Raw genomic sequence first — 20509 nt, forward strand, 5'->3', positions numbered from 1 at the left:
ATTTTCACAATAACGCAAAGCCAAACTGCAAGCACAGCTCAAAAGACAGCTGAGCAGTAAGTAAATGAGATATCCCGGTCCTCCCCTAATTTTACATAACGGTAGCATCCACCACGTCAGCATTCACGTAATATACTGTCAGTTCCGGATTCTGGCAGCACAGAAAACAACTGTCAGCTCCTACAGCATGTCAATTGGAACGGATTTCAAGGCTGCAAACACAAATACAGAAAACGCAGATAATTTAATATTTATTTCACACCCTCCCAAATGCCTTTTACAGGCTTCTACAATGCTGAGCATTAGACATCTACAATGCTGATCGAAACAAACATACTCGCTAGTCACTGATCCTTCATACTCTAAAACCTAAGGAATGGGGGGGGGGGGGGGGGGGGAGAAAAAAAAAAAAAAAAAACCCCACATGTTCCTAGGAGTCTTGTTATTGGAAACTAGGTAATTTCTAAAAAGCGTACAGCACAGGACATAAGTTTAAACAAATTAGTGCATTTAATTTTACAATACTACAAGCTGCTTGAGGATCAAAATAATTAAAAAAACCTCACTATTATTATTATTATTTAGTGGCATATTCTCTACATAGACTGTGACAGGAGCTATTAAACCACCCCTTACCCTAATAGGAGGATGGAACCCCCATCAACGTAAATGATACCAAACCCTTTTCTCCCCCTCACACTCTCTCGGGCAAAAGGACCTAATGCAACTATTTAAAGAAAACTACCAACAGTAAAGAAAAAAAATTAATAAATATACACACAAAAAAAGCAGAGATCTTTTCAATTAAGTCAAAATCTCAGATTTCTTACAAATGGAGAAAAATAGTTGTTAGGACACATTTAAACCACCTTCAGAAGGTTACATAAAGTTGATTTTTAACATCATTCAAAACCACACAGATGCACACTTCATGATTCACTCCATTTGTCAACCTATCAAACAAACATTAATAACTTGACAACAGCACTGCCTAAGGGTGGAGTGTGAGATTGGGGGAGGGGAGTTACTGTGTTTAAACAGCACTTCCTGAGATTGTCTCTACTTATTCAACTTTGGTCTGGATTTGTGTATAAATCTCACACACACACACACACACCAAAAAATACATACATGTCTGAAAGGCAAGAGATGAGAAACACTCTATACTGTTGAAACATATGAACACAAATACACTTTAGTAACTAAGAAATTAATGAGTAACATTTGAATTCATTAGGCTATGATAAAAATTGCATTTCACAGGAAGCTACAGACAAAATGACTAGACATGGGCATTCATACTTGAACACAACCACCAATGATGCCCTCAAAGTAAAGTAAGGATTCGGTGAGAATTTTTTTTTTTTTTTTTTTAACCACCAATACAGTCAGTCAATTAGCCAACACGTCTGGTGTCCAATGTTGGCTTCCTTAGGTTTGTACTGAAAGAAGAACCATGAGGATTACATGATGCCTCCCTCAGCAGCAACGTTCTGTAAACACACCCAAATCTTGGTACACTTGCTTAAAACATCAAGATCTCATTTTTAATGCAATTTTGCAAAAAGTATTTACAGCCCATATTAACAAACTCAAGTTCAAAGTGAAACTACAGTATCCATTCACAGGTTCCAGAACAAATCCACCTTCAAATTTTGGTAGGCTTGTACCTAGGGGCCGTTTACTCTATACTGTAACTTTCATTTATATATTATACACACATACCCCAAATGGCCAATTTGTTGGCACAGTGTTAGGTCGGGCTTGTGGGCTGCAAAACAGCTTGAAGTTTCTACTCTCTTTTTGCATCATAACAAATCTGTAATAAACTTTCATTTCAGAATGCAACAGAACTGGAAAATGTGTGTGTGGGCTTGTATATTATCACAGATTTCCTAACGATGCTGAAGCAGGCAAACCATGGCTTCTGACTATTAGCCATTGACTTAAAAAAAAAAAAAAAAAAAAAAAAAAAAAAAAAATAAGCTGTTGGACAGATGTCAAGACTCTTTGGGTGTTTACTGATGACTTTTCATCCAGCAAAGACAAAGGCAGCCCTCTACAATATACTCAAGTGTACTATACCCAAATATTTGCAAACCAGGTTAGCCCACCATTTGTATACATCACTTAAACTGGATGCAGCTTGAGACAAAACATTACGATTTGGGCATATATTCATCCAAAGTGTGTTCTGGTCAGATAAGACTCCCATCACTTGTCAGGTACATTAGCTTCATAGCTCCAGTCCAAAACTAAAGGAGCAAAAATGTTAGACACAAAGATGTCCTGCTTGACTGACCAATGTAGGAGAAAGATGTCCAATTTCTTGCTGAATCATTCCTTCAAATCCTGAGCTCCTTATCCATCATCTAAACCATGAGACTGGCCAACAGTAGGGTACATCACATAGTTATGTTACACTGGTACACGTACGTACGTGTACACACACACACACACACACACACACACACACACACACACACACACACACACACACACACACACACACACACACACACACACACACACACACACACACACACACACACACACACACACACACACACACACACACACACACACACACACACACACAGGCAGTTATTTAGCCAAAAATGTACAGACACACTGTATTTATACACATTTTATACCCATTCAAAAACACATGTACTGGCTCAATCAGTTAGACTGGACATGTATAATGATATGAGAGCAGGTATTAAAGTCACACCCAGCTCTGTAATCATAACTATATTACAGCAGAGGATGAAATATGTATCGCTCAAACCCAACACCACCTGATCAGACAGGGAAGACATTCCATCACTTCCTCAAAACTGGAAAAAAAACCAAACGGTCATCATTTCATTAAATCTCTTTCCAGCATGACAGTGTAAGTGAGAGCTACATCCTGACCCCTTACATGGTCGAGTCCAGTCTCTGAAAACACTCAATGGCACATAAAGCAGACAACACAAAGTGGAAAACATACCACATTACAAGTGCTCTCCTCCTTCATTCAGGTGATTCATACTTCTTCCCTGAAGCCTGACAAAGTCTTCCAGTTCAGCTTCTCCCTGAGTTAAATCATTCTTCAATTCTGTCCATTTCATCTGTTGCTTTTCTATTACACAAAATAACGTAGTTCTGACACGCACACACCTGCATGCGTCTGGACTAGGGAGGAGCAGCTTTGTCAGATCATCCAGTCTCTTCCTGTTGCATATGGAGATGCTGTGTTGACTTGTCCATATTTCTCATATAGTTTAGAAATATGAACAGGAACCATACAGCATTGTACAGTGGTGCTCAGGAACACCCAAAAAATTTGCTCAAATCACACAGGCAATCTACTGCTGTAGTCATGGCAATTTATCATTACTGAGTCCTCTTCATTGTGTGTCTCTTCCAACCCACCATTTTTTTTGCAGACAGATCATGCTTTACTGGCCAGAACTGTGTCCATCAACAACGTAGTGCAACTATTTGCGCAGTTTCATTAAGTAGATATATATTTAATTATATACTCTGTACACATTTTTATATATATAAACATTTTTATATATATAAAGATTTCGTCCAAGTGTACACGTAATAAAGGCATCCTATGCAATGCTACTTTGGCGATCGGGGGGGGATGTTTTGCTCTTTCCCACTGCGTCTACCATATCCTGTCGGGGGGGGGGAGCGTCGACATGGAGGAGGGGGCCGCCTCTGCTGCTCTCTAAGCTTAAAGTTCGCCCCCCTGTTCACATTGCCACGCTGGTGGCCAGCCTGTTCACGGGAAGGCCTGCCGCCTTCACCTGCTTTTTCAACCTTCTCGCTAGGGCTGCTCAGCTCTGGGCCTTCGGCTTTGTTGACACGAAGCTCTCTGAGTGGTTGGCTGGTGGTAGGGGAAGGGCCAGGGCTTGAAGGTGGTAGTGGTGTGGGTAGTGGGTCTTTGGGTGGCTTCTGACACACCTCGGCATAACTCAGCTTCCTCGGTTCCTGAAGACAGAAGACATGGACTAACACTTGTCCCAATGCTTCATCACATCTTGCCCTTGACATAAGCGAGCTGACTGAGCTCTGAGGGGCAATCTTACTGCTCACTGGGACAATATAGTGGGAGTGACTGATGAGAGAAAGAGAAAAGAAGAACTCCTCCCAAAACCATCTTCCCACTACCTGGTCTCCCTCCACGCCCTACAATGAAGCCTTCGTCTCTCTCGGTCTCTCTCTCTCTCTCTCTATCTATCTATCTATCTATCTATCTATCTATCAAAAAATAAATTAAATGGGCTGTCCATTCTAACCACAAATTAAACTTGCCTGTAGAGGTGTGCTGGAAGCAGATGGAGAGGATGCAGATGCAGGTGAAGCTGGCTCTTTGGTGACAGGAGCAGAATTCAGGACAGCATCTTTTGAGGTCTGAATTTCGCTGACGGGTATTTTCGCTTGATATGCAATACTAAATAGAGATAATACACAAGTTCTGATTCTCCACAATGCACATTTATGGTTAGTCCATCCACTGACCTTTGCCAAATTGCATTATAGAACAGCCAACAAAAGTGCAATACATGAATGAATACAGACATAGCCATGTATAAATTAATAGCCAAAGGACACACTATTAAAACAGTGTTCAGAAACTGAGCATTGTTCTCTATGAAATCTGGTCAAACATTCAGAACTTGTACAAACACGCAGGTTGAGAGAATTTGCACAGTCCCATGGAACTACACCAAAAGGGAGCACTGGTCAAATATGCAAACAAACACTCATTGCTGATGCATTTTTTTTTGTCAAATCCAAAGATTAAAACCAAATGAAAAATTAAAAGCATGTACTTCCAAAAATTGTGTCAAGTGCCCCCTAACCAAACATGGACATTTCTGGACCATTCACTGTTTCACTTCTTGGGGGATGGGTGTGCCTGCATGCATACCTAGAGCCAGGTGTGTCCTGCGGTGTAACTGTGGGTTTTGGTGTGCTTGGGACAAAAAGCACATCCACCCGTGGAGCTTGTGAATCCTTATTCATGTCTTGTTTATTGGCTTCAAACTGAAAGACACCCAAAAAAAAAAAAGCACTCCATTTTTTTCTCACATAAAATTGTCTAGTAATCCCAGGCACATTTGTTTTCAAGTTGCATGCAATTTAACTTGGCAATTTATGGCAATAAAACACACACACAAAAAAGCAGTTTTACCTTGTCCCTGTTAATGCCTTTCACAACATCAGCCATACAATTTTCCAGAACCGTTTCAGTTGGTGTGATCATTCCTCCTGGCAAGCTGCCAGCCACTCCCCCTGGAAGTGGTGGGAAATTGGAGGCTGCAAGATCAAACTTGGGAGGTGGGGTTTTGACCTCAGTGAGGAGGGGCCTCTGTAAAGGGAAGTGGTGGATAAATAAATGACAATTATTTATTTATTTACTTTTTTAAAAGACCATGTTTTTGGGGGGTGTGCCAGTAGTTACCACCCATAAACGAAGATTTACCATTCGTTCATCTTCCCTTCTGCGCCTCATGCCTCGGTAGCTTCCTCTCCTAAAACACATGATGACATGTCAACACACAAACAATAGCACAGCTTCTAGGTAGCAAAAACATTTTCATAACTGCTCTTCATGTCAAACGCTCAGATGTAAATCTTGTATGCAAATAAGTGAGTGTCTTCAAGGAGAGATGAGTAGAGCAGGAGAAGAGGGCATGACTGACAGTGTTGAGAGAAACGACAATGTGTCAGTCAAAACAAGAAAGTTCCGGAATTCTATAAAACCCGTCAGTTTTCAAATAATTCCAGGAGACATTTTAATGCACACCAGAATGAAACTTTCACAGTACAATTGACGACCGAACCATAAGAAGCTCACAGAAAAAAAAAGTGGGCTTTGTAAAAAGAATCACGCATGCACACTGCTGAGTAAAAAACATGGTGTTTGGCAGCACGAGGACAGACCTGGCACGGCCATTGCTACCAGCAGGCTCAGAGTTCTCGCTGGGAGAAAGAGGGGTGTCGCCAAGGTTGAGGGAGGGCACATCATAGCTCAGCGCTGAGGAAGGCGTCCGGTGGCCCTGGGGACTATCGGTGCCTGAAAGACCCTCTTGAACCACTTGAGCTCCATCTCCACGAGATGGGGGTTTTACATGGTTTCTACAAACACACAGACAGTAAATGTCATTAGAACAAGCACATGATGTGCTCTACTTAAAAGAAAAAGTGAAGGGAGCAATCAAGCATTCTAAATCAATGTGACTACCGCCAGCTATTCACATCCCTGCCACACTTAGTCAGTAGGACATTGCTATATTACTGTGAGCATTATGACTAGTGGAGGCAGGAATGTATACATTACAGCTGGTAATGGAACAGCTATGAATGGCAGAGCTGCTATCAGGTATCCCCAGGATGACAATTTCTTGACCACATGCTTCATGTCAGATGTTATGGTAAGAAGGAGACAAGAACAAAACTCAGGTGCCTTAATGCTGACTGCATGAGCAAGCAATGTTTAAGCCATATTTTAATCACTTGGTACAGTTCCCCCCCCTGCAGATATAGTTCTCAAAGCATTCTAACTTGGATTGCTTGTAGGCCAGTTCCAATTGAAAGCCATCCTCCAAGCAGTTCAGTATTAGTCCATTTTTGGTGCCAGGACTACTAATTGTAATTTTCAAAAAGCTCTTGCCTTTCTTCAGGTTAACTAGATAGATGTGGCCAGTTTTGTGCTCGAAAGCACAGCATAACCACATATGAAAAGCAAAAGCCAGTGAGTGAGAGATGAAGGGATGATATGGTCTCGTTGGGATATAAAATAAAAAGTCTACCTGAAGGCATTGATAACATTCTTTCTCGAATAAAGTGGAAGGCTGGAGAGCAAAAAGAGAGGGGTGAGTAACAAAATTCCTAATAAAATCTGAGCGAGAACGGACTCACTGAATCAGTGCCAACCAGCTGAAATGTTAGATAAGGAAATTAAAACTGCACTAAACGATCTACTGCACCTTAGTAATAACCCGAGCTGCCTTGTAGTTCCTTGAACTTGGGAAGTTGTCCTTAAAGCACATGTTATAAATGACATTCGCTTGGAAATTGACAGTTATCAACCACAACAAGCCCATTTATATACAGCACCTGAAGGGAGATTGGTTTCCCCACCCCTGAACTCCTGCTATGATCTTAACATTCATCTTTTCAGGCTGATCTCTACCAAACTTGATAACGGTAGTAAATGTTCATTACAATGCAGAGCATATGTCTATATGCACATTGCATAAGTCACTCAGGATACAAGTGTCTCCCATTTTAACAGAGATTCAACCACAAGATTCATCACAGCACCAGAGCTGACCGCTGGACGGCACCAAGAAGTCAGCGGTCAGCCTGATTAGCTCGTGAGTGCTCCTACCGGTTGCGGGGGAAGTGACGCGCGAGGCCAACGGGAGACGAGCCAGTCTTGTAACTTCCTGCCGTGCTGAAGCCATTAACAAACGTGCTGTTGGGAAACGGCGCCTGCAGGAGAGCCCCACACACGCACGGACAGAGCCACACAGGTCATATACAGGGGAAGGAATCAAAACCACTTTACTCTGAATTGTAGAGACCCTCAGATCTCATAATCTTACCGCTCACTGGGAGAGAGGAAGGAGAAAGAACTTTTAGGAGTCATAGCAAGGAGGGAGACGAGAAAGAAGGAAAGGACAGAGAGTGGTAGACCCCCAGAAGTACTCACTCCCCTCTACAGTTCCCTCTAAAGCGCTTTAGTCTTTAAATCATTGGGTCTCAGAATAGCTAGAAACCACCACATATGACTCATGTTTATACATTCAAAATAAAAACCAGGCAAACCAAACAATGAACGTACTCACCAGCGGTGTCTCAAAGTAGGGCGTAGGGGAGGGGCTCCAGGTGTGTGGGAGCAAGCTGTAAAGGGGGTACTGGGGTGGCTGGTACAGTTGCTGCAGGTAGACTGGAGAGGAGTACTGAGACTGAGGGCTACCTGCATACAGCGCAGAATCGGGAGCGCCGTAGCCAGTCTTAGCAAAGAAGGTGTTTATGGCCTTGATACGAGCCTAGAGACACAAAAAGGGATTTAATACCAGGAAGTTAAACAAGAAGGAAATGTGACCTGAAAACACATTTGTTTGCAATATGAAAAGCCTATGACTACCAGTGTCCTAATCCCCTCAGATCTCATAATCTCACGGTCATTAGGGCAGAAGCCACCATGCTGACAAAGATGAGGTACAGTGGAAGAGGAGAAGACAGATGAAAAGGTAGAGAAGCAGGGTGAGGACACTGGTAAAGGGGGAGAGGGAGACATTGAAGTCAGATCTCTGTAGCAACAGTGGTTCTGGATCCCTCCAAGCGCGATACTGATCATCACCGGGGGAAGATGAACATTCATAAGAGTATATATATGCAATCGTGTTGGTGGCTAATTAAGCAACTGTTAATTTGCAAAAATAGCAAAAGCGCAGCCATGATTAACTGCCAAGGTAAACACGCACTGCGGAAAAGTAAAAACACTGCTCTGTAGGGACTTTCCTGTTGATTACATAATAGCAGAAAAATTCTTGTACGATACCGACACCAATTTAGTGGTTATGGGAACATTTTACCCAAGTGTTGAAATTTAACAAGAATTAAATATTTCATTTACTAAAATTCCATTTTTGCCAAAATGGTATTGCAGTCATAGTAACAAATTACTATATCATAGCAATTCAGAAAAGAGAAGTCGGGGGCCAGCACATATTTATCGAAAATTTAGTGTTAAATTGTACCAAAATTAGCATGGCAAGTTTCATATACACTTATATTTATACTTTCATACATATGCTCACAGATCAAAATCAAACCCTAAACAGTGTACATATAAAAATGTTCCATCATTAACCCAACATGACTTGTTGGTTAGTTGTGTGCATGTAATGCTAATCACATGTGGAAAGGCAAACCACATGAGCAAATAACTGAAATGCACACAACAGAAACTCACCATGATTGGCTTTTCCTGAAAGGTTTTCACTTCCTCACGCAAGTATTTGTAGGCCTGTTAAGAGCATCAGAGTAACAGCTTTATGAATCAGACCACCCTTGTAGTATGGCAAGCGGTTGCGGCCTGCAAGACTCGTGCGCGTGTGCGCGCACGCGTGCAATGAACACATGCATGTGCTGTAAAAAATTTGTACCATACCTGTTGAGCATCAGTATCAGACTGGAAAGTGATGTACCAGTTGTTATTGTGAGCAAATTCAACGCTGATGACTTGTGGACACTTGTCACTTTTAAACAGTGCCTCCACCTCCTGATGGGGACACAGAAAGAAATGCACATATAAGCATATGCCTTTGAGAGCTTAGCTCCCTTCTGGCTGAAGCCTAAAAAGACTCCTCAGATAGAGAAGAGACAACCAAAGGAAAAAGGAAAGAAGGGTGTAGGAAAATCATGTCTCAGAGTGAAGCCACCCAGCAGAGGAACAAGTCCAGCATGACAGGAAGCATCACACTGGTTAAGCAGACTTATTCCAACCTCCACAGGTGTGGTCTCAGGTACTTCTCGAAGAATGATGATACAACGCTTGTGATTGGGCCGAACCTTCTCACCCTTCTCATCAACTTGCACCATGGGAGACGCTGTCCATCAGGAAGCAAAAGGAAGCATGTAAGGACGAGATTCTTCATGAGACAAATCAAAGTGACAAAGCTCCACATGTGCATGTTACCTCTCAGCACCTCCAGTATCAAATCCATATCAGTAGTGAGGAGTTTAATGCCCTCCATGCTAGCAATGGTCCATATGGGCACAAACTGATCGCTATCCATCTGAGACATCAGGTACAGGTCTTTAGAGAGGTTCTCCCTAAAAACACACAAACATGAAGCATGTTAAGTTTAACCATTTTATTTAGCATACATGAAGCATGAGTTTGCAGAAAACAGTTAACAGAGTATGCTGTGAAATCTGGCGAGGTGTGTGCAAGTTGACTGTGAAAGGCAAGAGGGTGCTGGGTACCTGGAGAAGCAGAACTCCAGCTGCTTCTTCAGGGACTCCTTCAGACTCTCCTCAGACAGGGGTTGCTGCTCTTCAGCCGCCTCTCCCTCCACTGTTCACAAGCAGACACGCACTTCAGCAACATTAAGGCTCGACTCTGAATGCATTCATTTTGAGTGTGCATGCCCATGTAGATTGTGCAAGTGAGAGAGATAAAGACCAACCTGGTTCATACAAGGGGTAGGTCACTTCTGTTGGATCTATACCATTCAGCAGAGTACCCTCTACAGGCGAGATGGTTTCAGAGTTGCCATAGCCAATATTGTATTCCTTGCATCCTAAAAACACAAAAAGTATAAGCGGCTGATAGAGATGCACAATATTACTCAGTTTCTGATCAATACATTAGAACCTCCACAGTAAAATGGTATAGTGCATAGAGAAGTTTTCTTCTGACAAAAAGTCTAATCCCCCCCACCCCCAAGCCTGATCCTAGTGCAGAAAAAGTATGTTTCTACTCACTTCTATGCTCCTGTCAGCTTGTCTTTTTAAGGACAGCATAGTTTGTTTGTCCCTCCTCCATAGGGATATTTCTGCTTGGACTCAGTATTCTAAGACAATCATTCCGAAAATGAACTGTCCAGACCTACAGCATACTATGGGAAGTGAGTAGGCATTTGTTTTTTCTGAATTTGAATGCCTGCAAGACTTGCTTACCACTTTTAAAAGCATGGTGTCCAAACTACATATTTACTAAATTGCAGTAACAATATCATTGACACCTTTGCCAATAAACTACCTTACCTTCTGGGTGCTCAGAGGCGGTGTGGTCTGCCTGTGGCCAATGAGAGGTCCCTGTGATCTCCTCAGGGTTATGGGTGGGAGGAGCAGAAACATCCTGCCAGACTTTTGCATTGGGATTCAGGCCGGCCCCCTTTGTGGTCACCTTAAACAAGAGGGGGGAAAAAAGAATTGTAGGATTATGAGGGTGACTTCTAGAAAGCTAGTCATCAACTTGACTATACAAGCATCATTTTTCAGGGCACCACCTAGCAAGGACAATAGCCCCCCCTCCGCAGCCGCCATTTGGGGGAAAACACTTATTTTAGTAAAGTCGCAGTTCTTGCGATACAAGGACACTAATTCAAGTTCATTAGATGGGCAGCAAATGTGCAAGCTGCTAACTTTACAAAATCTTGCTAGATTATGAAGATTCAAACGCCTGGGTTCCAGAACCATCAAAAAGTGCAAATGCAATGTAAAAGAGCGAAATAGAAATGCAAGCATTCAACAGGTGCGAATGTCCGAGGTCAGTGGTTATCGTGTATTTAAAAGAGCGTCAGACGCCATACCACGAGTCTGCGAAACTGCGGTAGAGACTTCAAACATCTTACGTTCCAACTTATGAAAAAGGTCACAAACGCCTGACGGATCAGTCTATAACCTTGACAAAGGACGCCAGCGCGTCCTTTGGGTTAAGTCGCCAGACGGTAAATTGAGTAAACTGATTATACTTATCTAATAAACTGCTTTCAGATTTCACCGTTGGTCACAATCTTGCACTATTCCAACATTTTCATTCACAAGGCCGGGTTATGGGCCGGTCTTACTTTACATGCATACAGAACAGCTATTTTACACGTTTAATCGGATTAACCTACAGAAGTTTTCACAAGGAAGCGCGACAGAGTACCAATTATCTACATTAACCGCATCTAAAACGTTAAATGGCTGACATGACCAGAACCTTAAACGAGTTAATGCCATTTCTAAGCCACAGTGGTTCAATGAGCTACAATTTATGTTCGTATTAATTTTAGTACCGGTAGTGCGTTTGACTTAAACACAATAATGCTCATATCCAGCCAGTAGAAAGCACCTCTAGCTAGTTTTTTCGACAACCCAAATAAACTACGCGAAAACATGCCGGCTAGCAGCTACTTAGCGCCCCATTCTCACGTGGCCTTCTCGTTTTGCACTTCCAAAAAAGCTTGATAGCTAGTTTAAAACATTTGAGTATAAATAACACTTCTAATTCACATGCAAAAAAAACCCTACATATTCACAAACAAGCAAAAGACCACCCCAACTACATGCGGATGGGAATCAGAACGTAAGCAGGCCTTCGCGCTGCTTAACTCAAGTGCCATCGTCCAAACTTAAAGCCACGCCGTGTCACTTTTAGCCAGCAAAGCTAGCTGGCTACCTAATAACCCAGTAAACTCACCTCCACAAACAGCAGCATGATCCCTTTTCTCCGTATCGCTCTCGGTTTCACTCACAAATAACTCTAAGACAAGACGAATCTCTTACAAGAGTAGTTCTCCAGATTCACTCTGGTTTTGCCTATCGAAAACGTAGCCCAGCTGTAAGCTTTGCTGACTCGAGAAAGCTATGACTCCAGCAGCACTCGCGTCGGCATGACAAGGGATGGAACAGCGGCGAACGCCGTTAGTCGCACCTGATTGGCCATCTTTATAATTACATGCAAAAACGCTTTAAACATTCCCAGCCTCCCATTGAAAGATTCGTCTAAGCCATACATACGTCATAGAAACTCGCGTTTTCGTTGGCGCTCGTCCACGTCCATTAAGCTACAAGTTAACCGGAACTAACTGTGTATGACCCCATGATTCATCACTAAGCACATGGTGAGATGAATATGCAGCTTGCGCTAGCGAACTTTGTCGTTTTAAATGCTGCATTGGAACTGCGTGCCATTTAAAAAACCTCTTTCGTCGTTTCGCTTTTTAAACAAAATGTGTGAAAGCGGGTGATTCCTATGATATATTGAGTACAATTTGGTTATAACACGGGAGTTCGTAACGAATTCCAAACCAAGTGGCCCGAAAATGTGTGGTTAAGAGCATCGGTCTAGTCTACTGTAGTATTCGAGAAGGAGAAACTGCTGATACCCGTTGTACACTGAATGTTGACAAGACGACCCTCTAATGCAATATGAGGTGGTTGAATGGGGCACGTTCATGACTGAATTTCGGTATTTATGGTTGATGTTGGCCTAACGAACGGGAACGTCTGAAAAAATGTGTGCACAATTGTGAAGCAAATGGTATTCATCAGTTACGACCAACAACAAAAGTCTTCCCAAAGTCGTAGTGTGCATTTCGACAATAATTTAATATATCAAAAGTTTATTCTAATACATTTTAGCAGATGCCGGTGTGACTTACAATTATGGCTGAATACAGTTTGAGCAATTGAGGGTTAAGGACCTTGCTCAGGGGCCTAACGGTGGTAACTGCCATGGTGGGCCATGAACTGGCAACCTTCTGATTACAAGTCCAGCTCTGTTTTATCAACCTCAGGAGAGGTGATTGGAATAATTATTCATCTCTCAAAAACATTTTAAGACACTTTGAATGTTCTTGGAGGAACATTTAAAATTAGGATGGTTGTCTTAATGGTAAAATGAGAGTTTCACACTTTTTATATCTGTAATGTGCCATAAATGCCCCTTTGTTTTGATTCTATGGTTTGGTATCTACCATATTTAGATGTAATCAAACAAGGCAGTGTACAAAAATGTCTTACATTAGGCAATTCAAATTGCTGCCATGGTTTACAAATGAGGTCAAAATTCTGAGGATATTTTCTAAAATTTTCTAAAATTCTGGAGATATTTAGTCTATTTGGATATTTGCAGTCAATGCCCACAGCTTTAACAATTTTTTGTAAAAGCCTGTTAGGCCAAGTTTTAAATACAATAAACTACCAATACCACATAAATGAGTGTTTTTTCTTTTCAATAAATTAAAAACAAACTCTTAACCATGCTTTGTGGAAAATAATTGACTCCTGAAATAAAACACTAAAATGAAGGATAGATGGCAGTGAAAGTGTGATGGAAGCTGATACATTAAATGGTTTGGTTCTCTCAACCTATTGATAGGAAATAAACATTTAATATTGTTTAGGTATTGTTGATGAGCCAGGGATGTCAGACTCCTTGAAGGGCTACATCATGCCAAGGCATTTACCATGCTCAAACAATTCAACCATCTTTATCTCACAAACAGCTTAGTGATTAGATCAGTGGTTCTCAGTCCAACCTGTAAATCCTATACAATGCAGTTTGTATCTCCCCTCCCCCACACCAACATATCTTGAGTCAACTCCTGGCTTGATAATTAGCTTATGAGTTGAACTGGGTGTAAGAGTAATGAAAACATGAAGCTGTGCAGAGTATGAGGTCCCTAGAATTCTACTGTATGTTTAGCTGACTGTGGCCCTGTATCATCTTCAGCCCTACAACCTCAACTTCAGTACACCCGTCTTTGTTTTCCCACAAACCTTTGCCATGTTGAAGTGCATTCCCAAGTCTTTACTAGAAAGGGGGAGTATTTCACCAAGGTTTTCTTAAGGAAAACAGCACTGTCGAACCTCACAAAGCACCTTTTTCCATTTCCCACAATTCTTTACTATTGGAGTTTCATTGGACCAGCACAAAGGAAAGATTATGATGTGACGTTATATAAGATGTAGCTAAACTGCAGTTGATGTATACATTTTACACTTATATAATTACGCTTTATATTAAGGCATATACTAAGGCAAGGAAGGAAAGGTTTGCCACATCAGTATTATGTTTCACATTTAGCCATCACTCTATATAAAGTAAAATATTGTACAACACAGATGACAGTACTTGGAAAAACTGTTACTGAATTATTCATGTATTTATTTTGGAGAAACCATGGTGAACTCTTAGATGCTCTAATGCAAAATCTTCCTTCATTAGTAGTGATGGTCAGACAGGAAGAGCAATGGCTCTAATGATCCTAAATGTTTAATTGCCAAAATACCATTTTCTTTTGCTTCTTTTTAACACTTTACAGGACTTGTGCAATGAAGGCAGAGTTGCAGATGAGAACTTTGAGTCAGTAATGATATAGTCCATGTCACAATGTGAAACAATAGTCAGTTATTAAGCCAAGCTATGTGGTACTCAGGACAACTGTGGCCCAAATTATGAGCCTGTCAAATAGGTCTGTAAATAAACATGTCATTCTAATTTTGTTTTGGTTATAATCCTTAGTAATTGTCAAATAAATGTGAAGTGCTCAGTTGCAGTGATCACAATAGAGGTGTGCAGAAATTTAACAAGTAATACGAATGAGGTCTCCCATGATTCAAGTTTTTAATTTGTAATTTTACAGATCATACCAAGCAGCAACCGAGCTCAAAATCATCAGCAAGTTTATGTCTTCCAAAAGCATTACCACAACACACCTCGACTCCTTAATACGGAATTTACGATGTTCAAAGGGTAACCTAGTATCTTTCAAAGTCGTAGCTATAATACTGGTAATATTAAAATAAATCTACATTTAAGAACACTTCTAAAATGTATATTTTAAATTAATAAAAGCTCGAGCATTTAATAGGAGCCTCACAAAATTTTACTAATGACCAGTCGAGCGGGCACTATAGTAATCCTGACAACAAACCTAGCAAGCTAAATAATTAGGTTAACATTAGCTACTCGCTCCTAGTTAGCGAATAAGTCATAGGGGGAAAAATAGATCAAGAAAAAAAATAATTAACTCAAGTAGCTGTTTGGTATATTTCCACAGCTAGCCGGCTACTTGGACAGCTCGTTTATTACTTGTATTATTGCAATCTAACAGCGAACTTTAGTTTTCTTCCTCCAGCAACAGACGTCAAATAAATTTGACGTTAAACTCAAAAATATTCAGTGTAATCTGTACCGACTGGACTAGACAGAAAAACTCCCTATAGTTAGCTAGCTAAGTACGTTACTTCAGTTTTAGCAGCTACTTAGCTACACTTAGCTAATTCTTAGAAAAAAAGTTAATTGTGCGGCAAACTAGCTACTGGCTAGCTATCTTGAGTGAGCTAGAAAAAAATTTCAGAAATTACTCGTTCCAGAACCAGAAAGTGGAAACGCGCTACAAATGAACAGTTCAGACTTGGTGTTTACAGGCTTTTGTTAAATAGCCAAGTTAGGCAACCTAGCTGCTTAGCTATATCTTGTGCGTGATGTTCACCTCTAACTACTCTGAGCCGGTTTGTTTGCGCAGCGTTCTGTGGTGGCCATCCAGCTAACGGTAGCCTGGACGCTTCAACGGTCGCTGACGTGACCACCAATCAGCGGCTCGAGAGCTTGCCGAGGATCCAGCAACGATCCAGGACACGCGGGGTAGTTATCGATTACGTCACTCTTTACAAAAGCACCTTCTAGACAAGTTCGCACACGCTTTATACGCCCCAACTAGCTACCCATCAAACATGTAGAAATATATCCGTAGTGCTCCACTTCTGTTTTTGGTAGGAATACTTCTAGTCAGCTAGCTAACGTTACCTACTCTCATGTCGCCTGTCGTCGCTCTCCAAGGCATGGGTGGGGGGAGGGATAGTGGTGGGTAATGCAGATTCAGCACACACAAGGCCCGAACTCACCATGCTGACTTGGTCTTTGCCGGCTTCAGATGTTCTGTTCTCGTTTTCCCGTATGACTGACGCCGACTCGACCTCCTCCGTTTGCTGTAGTGGACCACTATTCTCTGAAGTCATCAGCCGCCTTTGACGCTCCTCCGGCCGCTCTCTCTCCCAATCTCACCTTCTCCCTACGCCGCTTCTCACCGTCCGAATGCAACAAGCACTTGCTCCGATTAGTTTGCGTTGGTGTTTTTTACCTTTCAAAACTGAACCAGAATAAAAGAGCCTGACATGAGGTTACGCCAAATATTTCCCTTGTTGTGCTATCTCAAGATTCATACCCAAAACAGGCTTAAAATAGCCGCAACACTTAACACCGGGCGTCTCTGACAGCAATTCGCACTCCGCCACCGTCCCGACAGACAATGCGACCACCCCCTCCAGCATATTCGCTCCCTTCCCTGGCAACAGTGTGCAACACGCCGCATAGCAACCAGCGGGCGCCCTCTCCGCATAACGACAGACGCTCAGTAAAAACTGCAGCTGGGAAACTCCTGCGAATCATGACACAGCAAAGAAAGATAGAAAGAAAACAGTATCTGTAAGTAGTAAAGAGTTAATTACGGCTATAATTCGCTTGTTTGTTTATAGAGCAAACATTTATGTTAGACTGCAATAAGTCATTTGTTGCTGTTGCCCATATGAAACGGTGAAGGCACATAGAAGAACGTGAAATATACAACTGTTCATCTCAGTGACTCATTTCAATTTAACGCAGTTACAGGCGTGTCAGCTTGGGCCAGGCGTACATGTACACAAGAATATAAACAAAGCAAACACAACTAAAATAAAATTAACTTTCAATCAAAGATTGAAGATGACCACTTTTCTCTCATCACAGTCATCAACTTTCCATGAACGCAAAACCCTTCCATGGACACAAATATTTTTATAGACTCTCTCTCTCTGAATGGTTTTCTGTGAATCTTCACAATAATCATGAAACTAGTGTCGGGATTTACATTAAGCTCCACAGTTGGTGTTGGCATGTTAATACAGCCTCAGTCCAGTACGCATAAGCTATCTCAGTGGAAACAAATTAGGATCAAATGGCTCCTGTGTACACTGCCAGGTTTTTTCCTTGTTAGTAAGCAAATCTTTTACAGAAGATGCAAAATCACTCTTAAAGCAAAACTAGAACAATCTGGTGATTAACCCCCTTTTCATACTCATACATTAATCATAATGAATGAAAAAAAGTATCAGAAAGCAAGAAAAATATATATCCGTATTATGAAAGTTAAAAGGCTCCTGAAATAATTTTTTGCTTATTTAACAAACAGAAATGATTGTCAGAGTTGTTTTAGAAGAATTTTTTTTCAGAACAAAAACAAGCTATTCAAAAGTTATTTTAAACAAGATGCATTTTGAAACAAACTATTCATTCTATTTGCATCATCTGGTGTAGCTTTAGCCATGTCTATCAAACAGCAAAAGAAATGTAACAAGTAGTGGCTAGCAGTGCACAGAAAAAACAAACAAACTTGGAAATCTCTTAAAAACAAGACAACACAGACAAAACTGGTAAGAAAGAGATAATGTAGGTAACAAGACAAGAGTTTATTTGCCAAATTACTGAGCTATTCAGTAATAAAGACGAAAGGGCAATGCTATATCAGTAAGATTACTGTCAGAACTGTGAGACAACTGAGTTGCCTTGATTTATGTGTGTGTGTGTGTCCATGTCAGTGCATGCATATGTGCACACACGCTTGAGTGTGGTGGATTGCTTCAAGCCTTCGTGGTGCCTGACTGCGAGGTCTGTTGACTGTGCAACTGCTGGAGCTTCATGTTCATGACTTCTATCACAGCTACAACAGAGAAATTAGGACAATGTGGAATTAATGCGAGATGGCACCAAGTGGCAATGACCTTTTGATACAAAGGCAGTCTGTAAATTTCACTCCCCCCCCAAAAACATTGGGAAGAATGTGTCCCACCTGCCCTCCCTCAAAACATACACCTAGGACTACACCATGTTATACCATATGTCATATTAACTATATTTTTCTCAATAGACTTAATTCACAAGTACCACTTTTAAAGATGCATTTTAGTAGAGTAGTGGGCCAAAATAGTCAGCAATAATACACAATAAAGAATTAGGAATGTGTTTGTCAAAGAAAAGCAGATATTCAGGGCTAATAATTTAAGACAGTCTTTCCCAGTCCTTGTCCACTTCACATTTTATTGGCCTCCCTGCCCCTTGACTCAACACATCAGCTAATAAACAAGTCCTTTAGCAAGGTTAAAATGAGTATGTTTGACTACAATGCAATGATTTCCAGCATTAGGCTACCCTCTAATTTAGAGAGTACACACAGTAGTCATAACTATGAGTGTGCACAGACTTAAAGGAGAGAAATACCTTGCTTCATGGCATGTTTTTCTTGAAGAGCAGGCTGAATCTTCTCAATCTGTTTCGTGAGGAAGTCGATCTTTCGCTTAAAGAACTCTTTACTGTCTTCTACATTCTGAAAAGTAAACAATGAAAGCTATGCTATTTTCTGCTATGCATACATACATGCAAACAAAGACCTATGGGAAAAATACTCCCACTCACCTTCTCTACAAAGTAACCTGTTCCCACGTCTACCAACACATGTTCTACATCATGCAGAGTTCCAGGAACATACATCTATCCAAGGCAGTTAAAGAAAACTTCACAGTACACTTAAAACCATCCTCCCACTCATACAGAGTCATTATTTTTTTAACTTATAGAACTTTGCAGAGCTATCAAGATGTCACTCACTCAGTTGAAAGGATACAGAACTGGTAAGAGGGACAAGTAAATCTTTACCTGAGAGAAAAAAAAAAGTAGTTTAGTTTTATTGCACGCATGATTGATGTATGACTAATTATCAGTTATTTGAATATATACATTTTACAGTCTCACCTTCATTACTTTTTTTGAGGACATTAAGACTGTCCTTGGCTTCGACATACTTTGTCTGGACAACTTTCAACTGAGCTATGGATGAAGACAGAAACTCAGTCTCCTAAGAATAAGAAATAAGAAAACAAAAATGTATAATCAGGCATAATACAAAATCAGATAAACAATATACAAATGTTTATTACCATAAGAGTCAATATGATCTCTCTCTCTCTCTCTCTCTCTCTCTCTCTCTCTCTCTCTCTCATTATATATATATATATATATATATATATATATATATATATATATATATATATATATATATATATGCATGCAACGGCTAATCATTGGTAATTAGAAGTAATGACTGTGAAAAATTTAGCTAGCATATTTGCTGTCTTAATTAAACACTGATAAAACACTTGATTTTTCTCATAGAAAAAAAATGAATCCACACCTGCTCCTCATGACAGAAGTATGTAGATTTTTTTTAAATAATGCCTGTGTTGTAGATTAATAAACAAAAAGCCTGTGACATCTAACAAATATAAAAACTGTGATGAATTTTAAATGTTTGAAAATAAATGGTAAATATTACTATTTAATACATTTAGCATGTTTTCAAACAGTTCTACACACTATTAATATTACTCTATTAGAGTTATATAAGGCATTGTACTCAACGCAAGACTGTCGCTAGCTAGTTAACATACGAAAATTCACGCCCATTTTAGGTACCTAACTAGCCAAGACCATCAGACGAATGAAGCGGCGTGACTGCGCTAGCCAGCTACATGAAGGTTTACCCGACACAGTGATGTCTCGCACTAAAATCATAAAGTGTCTGCAAATAGTATTGAAGCAATAATCTGAAACAGGTGTATGAATTTTATCATTTTACCTGCTCAAGCTGAGCTTTTAAACCTTCTAGTTGTGGAAGAGACAATTCAGTAAGATTCACCGCCATGTTGAAAAGGGATAGTAAAGATCGCTTCCAGGTTAACCGGAAACTCGCTGTCTTTAGTCTGTTCTAGTTTAACAATGCAGTGATAATATGCTATATTTTATTTCTCATATCTGATGAATCTTATTAAATATCAGGTATTTTTACTGTTATACACAAAAGTCCACTGACGGATTAAGTCCTCCAAGACAAACCGC

The 20509-nt window shown here is 40.7% G+C and overlaps 2 protein-coding genes and 1 long non-coding RNA gene across 4 annotated transcripts; 1 reads left to right on the top strand and 2 right to left on the bottom strand.

Annotated features, from left to right (window-relative positions):
• Positions 1 to 225: 225 nt before the first annotated feature.
• On the bottom strand, positions 226 to 16811 carry larp4ab (La ribonucleoprotein 4Ab). 2 transcript variants are annotated; one of them, XM_035524424.2, is made up of 16 exons: positions 16429 to 16811; positions 10792 to 10933; positions 10212 to 10325; positions 10009 to 10099; positions 9719 to 9855; positions 9526 to 9629; positions 9191 to 9301; positions 8993 to 9046; positions 7860 to 8063; positions 7400 to 7503; positions 5950 to 6144; positions 5489 to 5537; positions 5198 to 5374; positions 4934 to 5049; positions 4315 to 4453; positions 226 to 3990 (listed from the first exon to the last, which is right to left on the bottom strand). In XM_035524424.2, the coding sequence occupies exons 1-16, from the start codon at positions 16540 to 16542 to the stop codon at positions 3619 to 3621; spliced, it is 2223 nt and encodes a 740-aa protein (XP_035380317.1). In that variant the 5' UTR covers positions 16543 to 16811; the 3' UTR covers positions 226 to 3618. The 2 variants fall into 2 exon arrangements, with proteins under 2 accessions (XP_035380317.1, XP_081573232.1); XM_081717106.1 differs by lacking the exon at positions 16429 to 16811 and adding an exon at positions 12215 to 12414.
• An 89-nt stretch (positions 16812 to 16900) lies between these two features.
• Positions 16901 to 20242, top strand: LOC145658688 (uncharacterized). Its single transcript, XR_014124420.1, has 3 exons — positions 16901 to 17008; positions 19787 to 19823; positions 20083 to 20242. It is a non-coding gene; the product is annotated as an uncharacterized LOC145658688 (long non-coding RNA).
• Positions 18009 to 20388, bottom strand: pfdn5 (prefoldin 5). The gene is made up of 6 exons (XM_027007844.3): positions 20250 to 20388; positions 19367 to 19469; positions 19239 to 19270; positions 19031 to 19105; positions 18836 to 18941; positions 18009 to 18278 (listed from the first exon to the last, which is right to left on the bottom strand). The coding sequence occupies exons 1-6, from the start codon at positions 20313 to 20315 to the stop codon at positions 18199 to 18201; spliced, it is 462 nt and encodes a 153-aa protein (XP_026863645.1). The 5' UTR covers positions 20316 to 20388; the 3' UTR covers positions 18009 to 18198.
• Positions 20389 to 20509: the final 121 nt, after the last annotated feature.

Source organism: Electrophorus electricus, chromosome 7 (assembly GCF_041902795.1).
Source record: "Electrophorus electricus isolate QZ-2024a chromosome 7, ASM4190279v1, whole genome shotgun sequence".
NCBI lineage: Eukaryota > Metazoa > Chordata > Actinopteri > Gymnotiformes > Gymnotidae > Electrophorus > Electrophorus electricus.